The 13,441-nt window shown below is 47.4% G+C and overlaps 1 protein-coding gene across 6 annotated transcripts in view; it reads right to left on the reverse strand.

Annotated features, from left to right (window-relative positions):
• TRANK1 (tetratricopeptide repeat and ankyrin repeat containing 1) overlaps positions 1-13,441 on the reverse strand; it is a 52,566-nt gene that overhangs the window by 35,043 nt on the left and 4,082 nt on the right. For all 6 annotated transcript variants that reach the window (XM_061566312.1, XM_061566313.1, XM_061566310.1 and 3 more), the window contains 5 exons: positions 10,532-10,646; positions 9,778-9,934; positions 4,387-4,511; positions 3,838-3,939; positions 449-584 (listed from right to left, as the gene is read on the reverse strand). In XM_061566312.1, the coding sequence (XP_061422296.1) occupies positions 449-584; positions 3,838-3,939; positions 4,387-4,511; positions 9,778-9,934; positions 10,532-10,646 (635 nt within the window). The remainder of the gene's footprint in view (positions 1-448; positions 585-3,837; positions 3,940-4,386; positions 4,512-9,777; positions 9,935-10,531; positions 10,647-13,441) is intronic.

Consider the following 13,441-nt stretch of genomic DNA (forward strand, 5'->3'; position numbering starts at 1 on the left):
TGGCACATTGCAATGTGGATTTAAATTGCTGAATTACATTTTCCAGAAGCACTCAAATTTACTTAATTTCTCAATTTTTATCCCAAACAACCTTCAATAATTCCAGTGTGACAGAGAACACTAGAATTAACAATGAAGACGGTCACTGCATCGCGCGCTTCCGGTTGCGCTTCTGCGGCCGTCTGGAACACTCTTTCTTCCGACATTAGGAAGCCACTGGCACGATGCACTTTTAAATCATCTAGATTGAGAACGCATGTCTTTAGAAACTGCGAGGTTGTGTTAAGTTTGTCGTCCTTCTCCCGCACCTCCGGTTATCACGGTTGGCTACATACGGTGCAAAATATGTTCAACATACATACATACAATAGTAACCCTGGGTTAACACTCTTATGCGTTTCCCACTTGTGTACCTTGAATAATCACTCTGCGCACTTCTGTTACTTACAATAAATGCCCATGTAAAGGATGAGAATCATCACAGCATGCAAGGGGTTGGCTCCGATGGAGGCGGGCTTGGCACCGTGGCTGATGAGCCACGTAACCAAAAAATAGATCCACTTCTCTTGACCCGGGGCCAACAGCTGTGGGAACAAAGGGCACTCGTCAAAAAACACAGGGCCTCACACGCCAGTTTATCACAGCTCTCCTCCCTTGAAACTTGACAACCACTGCTGACATCCTCACAAAGTGGTGCTCATTTTATCAAACATTGAGGGGTGATGGGCTAAGTCAACTCCCAACCAGGATTTGAACTCACAGCCCTCTGACTGGGAACCGTTTGCTCTGCCACTGAGCCACTTGCCAGGTTGCTTAGATCATAATCACCAAATAAGACCCTGCCATGGCATGGACGAGAAACATGGAGGCCGACGGAAAACACTGAAATAAAAGCTGGAAATTACACAAAGAAGCACGGTGAGGCATACGTTGGAATGCACCGAGAGACAGGGAGATTAGAGAATAATCACAAGTTAGAGGCTGCTGTAGATTTGACTTTTCTAAAAGATAATTTAAAAATGCGATCTTGTCTGTTCCTTGTAGACATTTGTAGCAAACGATCAATTAGCACAGTAGTTGGAAAACAAACAGGCATGATGGCTTGGGATGATAAGTTACATGAACCTGTGAAACTCCTTCCTTGAGCACAGGCATCACCAGAAAGGCCATAAATGGGCACCCTGCTGTTTTAACTACGCCCATGACAGGGAACCGGCCACACTCAGTATCTGAACTTTAATTTAGAATACATCCTGGTGTTTAGAGTCGAAACGTTCATAATGACAGCCACTGCATATGAATATTCTTGATCATGGTATTAAACTTTAACTTTGATGAGGACATACGACTACATGGCAATGCAGCTCAGGGTCAAAAGGTTTTATATTACTACTTTGCATGATCTTATGAACAATCCCCGACAGGGGAGTCGGCCGACAGTGTAAATGCACTAGTGGCCACGGGAGGTAATGACAGCAGGGGTATCAGTTGTGAGTGCAAAGGGACTGGTGGCTACGAGATGTAATGATGGGGGTATCAGTTGTGAGTGCAAAGGGACTGGTGGCTACGGGAATGATCGAGAAGGGAGCGTGGTCAGGTGACGGAAGAGGACGGTAGAGTCTGCCGGTGAAGCGAGCGTCCAGTCAGCGATAAGGTTCGGGAAGGGGGGCGCGGCCTCGGTTGGTTATAAGGGAGATGCGCGGGAGACTCGGTGCTGTTGCAGTGGGGTCTCCGCCGATGTCAAGTGAACGTATCTTCAATAAAGTGCCATCTGAAGAGAAATGTGTCAAGTCGTCATTACCTTCCAGGTATATTGTAGTTCTACTTTGATAAGTAATGTTGGATGTCAATGTAAGTTGACATTAAAGTTTCTTAGATCAAGAAGGGTCTGAGTGCTACCTTCTTAACTCATGCATCATGCTTCTCAATTGCGAGAACGGTATCCTGCGGTGAGATCTGAATTTTGAGACCTGATATAATTGCCAATAATTGATAAAGCGAAAATCAGTAAATGTTGAAAGCAAGAATCATTGATATTATGATTGATAATACATACCCCTAGACAACGTGAAAGCTAATAATTGTGATGAATACGATAATCTATTCATTAACGGTCTAATTTAATCAACTAAATGACCTTGAATTCATAATTCGGAATAACTATTCTTTATTCAAAATTGTTATTTATCATAAGCACACCAATTATTAATTGATTTTACAATTAATAACACGTAATAACTGCATTTAATTAAATAATAATACATTTTCACTAAATTTCGATTTAAATCTTTTGTGACTGCAGGGATTCATCTTCTTGGTTCTTTCGGTAAAGTCACGTAGAAGGGAAGTAATAAAATAATACAAATAAAACAATAAAATAATTCTCACGCCGTTTCGGCCACAACGCAAGCAGCTGTCCTCAGGTGAAGAACAGGTCTTTCTGACAGGTCTTTCCACAGACCTGTTCTTCACCTGAGGGCGGCTGCTTGCGTTGTGGCCGAAACGTCGTGAGAATTATTTTATTGTTTTATTTTTATTATTTTATTATTTCCCTTCTACGTGACTTTACCGAAAGAACCAAGAAGACATTTTCACTAATTACACACAACATTCATATTTTTTACAACCGAAATATACAACAAGGCAACATATTGACCATTAAGGACACTAACTGGCCTTGGGCAGGAGAACGATGGCCGGTAGTTGAGATTGGTGCCATGGTTGTGAGATGTTAACTACTTCGCCTGGTATACAGGAGGTTGTGGGTTCAATCCTGACTCCAACGCGTGTATATTTAGAGTTTGCATGTTCTCTCTGGCGTGGAGATTTCCCCCGAGTCCTCCGGGTTTTCCCTCCACATTTAGAAACATGCGTTGAGAACATTTGGCCGCTATACATTTCCACATAAGCCACATGGTCGGGTTATCATTTCTGTCCAGGTCGCTTCAGAAAAAGAGCTATACAGCTCAATGGGCCTTACCTGGTAAAATAAACATAGAGTGTATAGTATAGTTTAACGTGGAAATGGCAGCCGAAGGAGGAAATACAGCTGAGAGGACGTCCACCTGGGAGGCAGACCACTGGAAGCAACAGGTGTTTAGGAGTGAGATGGATTGCTGTTTCGCACAATGGTGGAAGATGGCTTGGTGAGCCATCATTCAGCAGTGGATAGATCCTGACTGACGATGTTTGCACATGTCATAGTTGCTTTGGTGTCTCTGATCACAGCACTTGATTTACAATTGGGAGGATGGCAGTTCAAATCCCGGCCATGGGGTCAACGCAACTCGTCATTCCAAAGTGGTTGATAATATGAACACGGCGTCAAAAGCTAATAATGGTCATCCTATGGTAAAACGCTTGAATTAGTTCAACTCTTCATGTCAAGAGAAGGCCCCAGAGAAGAATATAACACAGAACTACCTCTGAGATTCCTTCAAGCGACCTCTATTTGACACAGTAGGGGGCAGCACTTTCCCTCCTGCTCTGCCATCGACAGTGATGTTCGTCACATGACAGTCAACCCGAGCTTGTTAAGCCAGACGCGGAATTTACCCAAATGCAGCAAAGAACCAAATTGATTGCGATGTTGTTTTTGTGCAATCATTGGTAACTGGGAATATATCAACTCCCTACACTTGAGACCCAGTTTAATCACATGCGGCTGCCTGGATTTAAACCCAGACCCTGAGTGGCGACAGCTCAGCACTCTGACCTCTGACTCACACGTCCACCTCTTTAGGGCAATCGCAAAAAAAATAATTCAAAACGAAATGACCTCCACAACACAAGTGACCAGAAAAATTCTACAGCCACATCATAAAATCATCGACCCACCTGAAAGAGGGAGTAGAGAGTGACGAATAATGCTGGCTCCGCTCCGACCACGGAATTTAGGGGTTGGAGGTCATCGGGCGTACACACCACGATGTACATCTCCTGTTATTTGCACACCGGACACAAATCAAAACCAACATCACCCACACTCCACGACAGAGGGCTATATCCCAAGCATTAATATCGGTCAGGTAAACCAGCACGAGTCATTGGAAAACACTGCTGTTAATTTGAATAGGGCATGATTACCTGGGAACTGCGCACGCGTTGAATGGATCGTACAATATTAAATACCGCTAATTAAGTGCGTGCGTCTACGAAGTGAACGCTGCATGTGTCTATATACGCGCTACGTTAACGGCAGAACGGAGTGCAGCAAACCCCATCATTGTGCTGTACTATGCTCCACAGTGCTGCATACGTTTCCTTGCTTTCAGAAAATATACGACAAGCGCTCGGTGGCAATCCCATAAGGCTGAGCAGGAGATGTCGCGCCTGTAGGCATCAGACACGATTGGCACGCATGACTTGCGGTTCGGCCACACGTGCCTTCCAGAGGCCCTGCTTTGCCATCTCGTGCAGCAGGTGGTGCCACACTTTCTCCGTGTGTAGCAGTGGTTGTTCTTGAAGCATCCTGAGAACCCCTACAAACAGGCTCTTGTTGTAGGTCTTGCCTGCGGCCAACACAGACAGAAAGGCCACCAAGTCAAGCGTGGGAGCATACATAAAGACAAAACATAGCATTATCACCATAGGGGTAAAACGAAGGGAAACATTATATTAAGAAAACTGACATTGGTGTGTGTGTGTGCATGTGTGTGTGTGATCGGGTCTCCTCCAGAAATAACAAAAAGCCACTATGGATGGCCATGTAGAATGTTCGAACGCTCACTGCAGAGGAGAGGCTGCCACTCCTCTGTCGGGAGCTGGATCGGTACTGCCTGGATATCTATGGCATTCAGGAGGTCCGGTGGACTGGCTCTGGCTCCTGCCACCATGAGGGGTGGACAGTCCTCTCCTCGGGGCAGGAGACTGCCAAACAACAGGGAGTGGCTCTTCTTCTGAACAAAATAATGAAGGGGGTGTGGGAGCGTGGCGGTGAGGTGTGGGAAGCTGCAAGCCCCAGGCTACTTTGGGCTCGCCTTCCCGTCAACCGGAGGCGAGGAGTGGTGGTTGTGGTTACTTATGCCCCCACCGAAGACGAACATCCGTGGAGGGATAGTCATCTTGTTGGGTGACTTCAATGCCCGAGTTGGTCATGATGCTGGCACCTGGTCTGGAGTGATTGGAAGGCATGGGCCAGATCAGCTCAATAACAATGGTAGGAGGCTGCTAGATTTTTTAGCAGCCTATGGGCTTGTAATATTCAACACGCTGTTCCGGCATCGGCACATCCACACATCATGGATGCATGCTGGGTCCAAGCAAGAACATCTGCTGGACTACATAGTGATGGACCAGCGGATGTGAGCCCATGTTCTTGACACCAGGACCTACCGTGGAGCTGATCTGCCCTCTGACCATTGACTTGTCATCTGTAAGATGCGCCTGACATTCTTCCACTCTGGTGGTGGGTGTACACCCAGGACCCCATTCCAACCTAAGGTGGCCTGGTCTCAGCTACAGTGAGAGAAAAAAGTATTTGATCCCCTGCTGATTTTATACGTTTGCCCACTGACAAAGAAATGATCAGTCTATAATTTTAATGGTAGGTTTATTTGAAGAGTGAGACAGAATAACAAAAAAATCCAGAAAAACGCATGTCAAAAATGTTATGAATTGATTTTCATTTTAATGAGGGAAATAAGTATTTGACCCCTCTGCAAAACATGACTTAGTACTTGGTGGCAAAACCCTTGTTAGCAATCACAGTCAGATGTTTCTTGTAGTTGGCCACCAGGTTTGCACACATCTCAGGAGGGATTTTGTACCACTACCTTTTGCAAATCTTCTCCAAGTCATTAAGGTTTCGAGGCTGACGTTTGGCAACTCGAACCTTCAGCTCCCTCCACAGATTTTCTATGGGATTAAGGTCTGGAGACGGGCTAGGCCACTCCAGGACCTTAATGTGCTTCTTCTTGAGCCACTCCTTTGTTGCCTTGGCCGTGTGTTTTGGGTCATTGTCATGCTGGAATACCCATCTACGACCCATTTTCAATGCCCTGGCTGAGGGAAGGAGGTTCTCACCCAAGATTTGATGGTACATGGTCCCGTCCATCATCCCTTTGATGCGGTGAAGTTGTCCTGTCCCCTTAGCAGAAAAACACCCCCAAAGCATAATGTTTCCACCTCCATGTTTGACGGTGGGGATGGTGTTCTTGAGGTCATAGGCATCATTCCTCCTCCTCCAAACACGGCGAGTTGAGTTGATGCCAAAGAGCTCCATTTTGGTCTCATCTGACCACAACACTTTCACCCAGTTGTCCTCTGAATCATTCAGATGTTCATTGGCAAATTTCAGACGGGCATTTATATGTGCTTTCTTGAGCAGGGGGACCTTGCGGGCACTGCAGGATTTCAGTCCTTCACGGCGTAGTGTGTTACCAACTGTTTTCTTGGTGACTATGGTCCCAGCTGCCTTGAGATCATTGACAAGATCCTCCCATGTAGTTCTGGGCTGATTCCTCACCGTTCTCATGATCATTGCAACTCTACGAGGTGAGATCTTGCATGGAGTCCCAGGCCGAGGGAAATTGACAGTTCTTTTGTGTTTCTTCCATTTGAGAATAATCGCATGAACTGTTGTCACCTTCTCACCAAGCTGCTTGGCGATGGTCTTGTAGCCCATTCCAGCATTGTGTAGGTCTACAATATTGTCCCTGACATCCTTGGAGAGCTCTTTGGTCTTGGCCATGGTGGAGAGTTTGGAATCTGATTGATTGATTGCTTCTGTGAACAGGTATCTTTTATACAGGTAACAAGCTGAGATTAGCACTCCCTTTAAGAGTGTGCTCCTAATCTCTGCTTGTTACCTGTATAAAAGACACCTGGGAGCCAGAAATCTCCTGACTGAGAGGGGGTCAAATACTTATTTCCCTCATTAAAATTTAAATCAATTTATAACATTTTTGACATGTGTTGTTTTGGATTGTTTTGTTGTTATTCTGTCTCTCACTGTTCAAATAAACCTACCATTAAAATTATAGACTGATAATTTCTTTGTCAGTGGGCAAACGTACAAAATCAGCAGGGGATCAAATACTTTTTTCCCTCACTGTAGCTGATGGAAGTTGCAAGCGAGAATTTCATCATCGTTTGCGGCTGGGGTTGGCATCGTCCCCCACTCCTCCTAATGTCGAGGGGAAATGGGCAAGGTTCAGGACTGTGACTCATGCAGCTGCAATGGCTGCTTTGGGTATGCGGTCCAGACCTCCCCAGAGACCCTGGCTGACAGAGGTGGTGTTCAGGATGGTTGAGAAAAAGCAACAGGCCCACTCTAGTCGTCTACAGCATCCCACATCAGAGAATGAGGAGGCTTACCGCAGCCTCTGCTCGGAGGTTCGGAGAGCCGTGAGGCGCTGCAAGGATGGGTGGTGGTCGCGGGTTGCTGAGGAGATGGAGGCTGCCTCAATGGCCTGCGATCACAAATCCCTATTTAACCCCAACAAAAAAGTAACCTGCAGCGCCACACCTATTACCGTCATTAAGGGAAAGAACGGTGATCCAATCTCCGACCCCCAGGAACAAGTTTGCAGATTTGCTGAGCATTTCTGTTAGGTCCTGGGGGAGGGGGAATCCCTCAGCCTGGAAAACATCATGGGACAAAGTGGGGATGACCCTGCTGAGGCTGCGGTGCCTCAAATATTGGAGGAGGAAGTCACCCCCTGTGAGTGGCTGGCTGAGGTGCCAACCGTTGAGGAAGTACTGAAGGCGATCCAGAGTCTGAAACCAGGAAAGGCACCGGGCAGAGATGATCTCCCAAGCGAAATGCTGAGGGAGGGTGGCGTTTGTGCGCAGACTGCTCTACATGACATCATAACAACAGTCTGTGCCACTGGATGGGTTCCGCAGGATTGGAAGGATGCCCTGGTGGTCCGCCTCTTTGAGAAGGGGGACCACACAGACTGTAACAACTACAGGGGCATCTCACTCCTCAGTGTGCCGGGAAAGGTCCTGGCAAGGATTATTTAACATCGCCTTGCGAGGCACGCTGAGGAGAGGCTTGCGGAGCCCCAATGCGGTTTCAGGAAAGGGCGGTCCTGCACAGATACCATATTTTCTGTCTGTCTGCTACAGTAGAGGTGTAGGGAGTCCCTGACCCTCTGCTCACGCTCATTAAGGACCTTCATGATGGTGAGCAGGCCCGGGTAAAACTACGTGGCCGGGCGTCAGAGCCATTCCCTGTACACCTTGGGGTGAAAGATCTGGACATAGTCCCATCGGTGAGCGACTCCGGCAGGCAAGGCTGCGTTGGCTGGGCCATGTAGCCCGCATGCCCAAGCACCGCATGCCCAAACAGCTTTTGTTCAGCGGAATCGAGGGGGCTAAACGGGCGCGGCACGGGCTAGAGAAGAGATGGAGTGACGTGATACAGGAGGATGTGGAGCTGAGTGGACTTGCCGATAACTATTACCAGCGGTGTCAAGATCGGCCTCTGTGGAGGAGGCTCGTGAAGGACACTACTGGGCAGTTGGAGGCAGTCACCCTCCAAGAACAACAGAGGGCAGAGGAGCGACACTCACAACAACGAGCAGAGTGCCGGGTGGCTAAAGCACAGCAAGTTGGCACAGTAGTGGGCACAGATGGTGCATCAGCCGGCCATCTCGGTCATCTCAGTCAGTCGACCCGTGGCACCTGGGTCTGCCCCGTGACCTCCTGCCAGCGGGCGTTCGACACTTCACGTGGCCTCAAGGTGCACATGGCCTGGCACAAGCGTCGTGGTGACGTCACCACCACTTAGTGGCGAATGGCGGTTGTTGTTGTTGTGTGATCGTGTGTCAGCTGCTGGTGAGGAAAGTGGCGTTCATGTGCGTGTACTCATATGTGTGAAGTGGGTTAAATTCAGGCGCACACCAGAGGTCGCAATCGGGTACCCGATACCCGTACCCTACCCAATACACGGCTACCCGTACCCAGTCGGGTACGGGTACCCGTTTGCGACCCTGGTGCGGCCGGGTACGGGTATGGGTAAGGAATCAAAACCCGTTTGCGGTTTGCGACCTCTGGCGCACACTCGAACTTTGGCGGCAAAACTATTCATAAGCTAAACACAACAGGTAACTCTTAACATTAACAGGATAACGACATAGGGTGGTAACCACCATTCCTAACTTAGATAACACACCAGGATACTACATTCCTGGACCGGAGACCGAGGATCGTAGATGGTATCGCTTCATCCCAGAGTTGACCCAGCAGAACAGCCCAGCTCTTCGTCCACACCCGTGGCCGGCTCTGCCCCAGGCCACTCCCCCCTTACCGATCCTTCGGGAAGGCCCGAGCCCCCAACCACGTGACCTCCCTGGGGCCCCTGGCCCCCCTTTATCCGATCACGTGTCCTGTTGGGTTCACGCAGAGTGGCACGGCCTGACACGACCTCCGTGACACCCGCCTACAGCCCCCATATCGAGCCAACACAGTAGTGTCGTTCTACTACACTACACGTGCATGTGTGTGTCAGCTGCTAGTGTGGAACATGGTGTTCATGTGTGTGCATTCCCTAGGTCTCCAAAATAACTGCGTGCACAGTCTCCGTACAGCGCCTTGAGATGAAAGCACATTTAGATACATGCTATACAGATCCACATTATCTAGTAAGTGACCTCTATGCGTAAATCCACACGTGCCTATGTTGCGGTGAGTGTGCGGCACGCTGCGTGCCTCGAAGACAGTTTCACTCGTCGCCGTTACCGTGGCGCTCCTCGCTTTGCCCACCATTGGATAACATCACACCTAATGCTCCATGTCTACAGAGAGTAAAAAAAACAAAGGCATACTAACAGTTAATGGCCTTGAATATTTCCATGAGGAATTCAATGGTGTGGACGATGGTGTGGTCAGGGGAGACGAGCAGGACAGCCAGGCCCTGTTGTAGCACAGCGACCGCTTCCTTTGCCTCGCCCAGCCCAGCGTATGCCTCGCCCAGCCGATAGTAACCCTACACACAAAGACAAAAATCCACTCTTATAGCTTGAACAGACTTTGGGGCAAGCGCTGTTCGTAAGCACCTATGAAGGCCAGCATGGCACACGAGGGGGTGGGTGGCCAGCACCATGCTCGGCTGCCCATGTCTCCCCAAGTTGCGATGTTTACACAATGCACCAGGTACTCATTTGAGGTTGAGTCGAACTCGGGGAAGCCCAGGAGCGGTTCAGATAATGGTCACTGGTGTTGGCCGTGAGTGGGACTCAAAATCGGGTCATCGGATTTGTAGTGCAGCGCGACAAGCACGACAGTACTGCTCCCCACATACATCTCTCTCTGTGTGCCTGTGTTTCCCTCATCTCCCCGTCTGCGTAGCGTCCCACATTACTGTTGAGCGGGCTCTCTTCCTGGGGGCTGCCAAGAAATTTCGTGGGGCCACATGATGGCACAACTTCTAAATGCATTTGAAAAGACATTCACAATCCCACAGGATTATCCCAAATATGAATTACCGTAGCATCTGACTAGTGCACATATTTACAGACGATATTTGTGTTGTTGATTATGATTACTCGTGCGAAGGTATGGCTTTGCCGCCTGTAATCAATACCTTGTACCATTGCTGGTCAGCGTCGATGGACTTCCGCGACACGTTCACAGCATCTGCGTAACTCCCTAACTTGATGTAAGTCATGGCCATGTTGCAGAAGAGCTGGGAAACATCTCTGTCAGGAGTCACACGTGAGCAGTCGCTTAATGCTACGACTCGGGGTTTGCTTAAATGAAATCCACTCGCACCGATTAATGAATCATGTAATAATTTACAGCGAAGGTCTTCTTATATTTTTTGTAAACACGTCATTACTGCCAATGCAACAGTTCATCCCATGACAGTATAGCACCATGGATGGGCTGCACTTGCAGGCAACGACAGATAACCCAGAAGCGGTTGGGGGCTGTTGAGAGGTTCTGGGATCCCACGTGGCCCCTCCTAACAGTTGGGGGCTGTGGGGTGTTCTACGCTCCCTCGCAAACACTCCCAACGGCTGGGGGGCTGCGGATGCACTGGCCTGCAACGGCAGACAGCCCAGAAGCGGTTTGGGCTGTGGGGGATTCTGGGATCCCTCGCATCCCCTCCCAACGGGTGGGGGCTGTGGGGGGTTCTACGATCCCCCAGAGCCCCGCCCCCCTCGGCTGAGAAACGTATATAAGGCAGACCTCTGAAGAGGTTCGTGGCAGTTGAAGACCGAAGCCTGAAGACCTGCTAGTGTAGGACCCTGGACCCCTAGCTTCGCCGTCCTTTTAAGGGCCGGAGCACTGTGAGGCCAGTGGTAGACCCTAGGGACTCCCTTACCTGCTGTCCTTATAAGGGCCAGGTCTGAGGAACCAGTGGTTGGACCTGTACCTTGGCTGGGTCAGGTCAGACAGCCTCCCATAGGATATCATAGCCGGAGGACCTGGAGCGTAGCCGGGGTAGGCACGCTACGTAGGCGGCGTATGATAGGCTGGGTGGAAGAAGTACACGAGATAGACTGTACGAGAAGTTGATGTACAGTAGTTAGGGTGTGTGTGTGTGTAATAAAGACGTGACCCCTACATGCGTCTCCGGAGCACACTACAAAAGCACAAACACCTCCTGGCATAGGCCTGGCCTACAAGGGGAAGCATTATCACCTGTTATTACGTCTTGGACCCAGCTTATGCCTATCTCTATGTGGAGTGGTTGGCGGCACTGTGCTTTGAACCCAGTATCCCGGGTTCGATTCCCGCTCACGACCACCACCAGTGACGATTATCTGAACCGGTCCTGGGTCTCCCCTAGGTTGACTCAGCCTCAAATTAGTACCTGGGAGACAGGCAGCCGGGCATGGTGCTAGCCGGCCACCCCCTCTTGTGCGGTGCCGGCCTTCGTAGGTGCTCACTAACAGCACTTGCCCCAACAGTCTGGTAAAGCTATATTGGGGGAGCTTGTCTTTGTATTTTGTCTCGCTGTGTCTCTCCTGTATCCCTGCATTATTTTGTCTACTCTCGGTGCTTGTCTCTATTGCTAGTTTTCTTCATTTTAAGTACATGTCATGAGTTTAATTTCATGAGTTATTTACTGTAGGTACTCTATTTCATACAATTACACTTTGTTTATGGACTCAGCCAAGAATGATCGGAGAAGTCTAGGCCTAGCCTAATGCATGGTAAACAAACATTCGGAGGTGACCGCTTTCTGTTAACAATTACTATAAAAATGTTTCGTGGTATTCATAAACAATTAGATACAGTATCTTCTTGGTTCTTTCGGTAAAGTCACGTAGAAGGGAAGTAATAAAATAATAAAAATAAAACATAATAAAATAAAATAATTCTCACGACGTTTCGGCTACAACGCAAGCAGCCGTCTTCAGGTGAAGAATGAGACACTACCAAACTAGGAGCTTATATATAAGCTGCGTTGAAGGTGGAAGAGCGCCTTAACAAAAAGAATGTGCATATGAAGAGGAATTTAGCATATTCATGGAAAATGCGTAGGCGTTGGGCGGGGGGGTTTCAAAGTCATATTATGCCCATGCATTATGCAGGATCAGCAGCACCAAGGGGGGGTGCAGGGATTAGCAGTAACAAAGGAAAGGAATGTTAATGATATGTAGCTGCAGTTACTCAACAACCACGTAGAAAACTAAAGTATGAACTACATTAAAAAAAAACTAAAGTATAAACTGCATAGCACCATCAGTATACTTACTATACTCTACAATAAGCTGAGTTATTAACAGCAAGTAATACATTACAATTCTACGTCGTAAAAATTCTATAATATGCTTCCATCTAAACTTTATTCTCTTACATCACACGAGCATATACCGTACTATATACTGCCATAGATAAACCCAACATTAAATTATATACTGTATTGCTGTAAACCAACCTATACCTTATACATTTTAATATAATACTAAGTATTATTCTACACACCCTAAGGTGTGTAGAATAATACATTATTCTACACACCCTAGAATAATACATTATTCTACACACCCTAAGGTGTGTAGAATAATACATAGTATTATATTAAAATGTATAAGGTATAGGTTGGTTTACAGCAATACAGTATATAATTTAATGTTGGGTTTATCTATGGCAGTATATAGTACGGTATATGCTCGTGTGATGTAAGAGAATAAAGTTTAGATGGAAGCATATTATAGAATTTTTACGACGTAGAATTGTAATGTATTACTTGCTGTTAATAACTCAGCTTATTGTAGAGTATAGTAAGTATACTGATGGTGCTATGCAGTTTATACTTTAGTTTTTTTTTTTATGTAGTTTATACTTTAGTTTTCTACGTGGTTGTTGAGTAACTGCAGCTACATATCATTAACATTCCTTTCCTTTGATAATTGGTTCTTTACCCTTCTATCTGGCAACAAAACTGACACCTTTTTGCAAGGAGTCATGTTTGCATAGACCGCAATACCTGCAGTCATAAATACAAACAAAAGACATAACTCTGATAATGTGCACTGTC

This window comes from Lethenteron reissneri, chromosome 36 (assembly GCF_015708825.2).
Source record: "Lethenteron reissneri isolate LAM-NWPU_2019-01 chromosome 36, ASM1570882v1, whole genome shotgun sequence".
Classification (NCBI taxonomy): Eukaryota; Metazoa; Chordata; class Hyperoartia; order Petromyzontiformes; family Petromyzontidae; genus Lethenteron; species Lethenteron reissneri.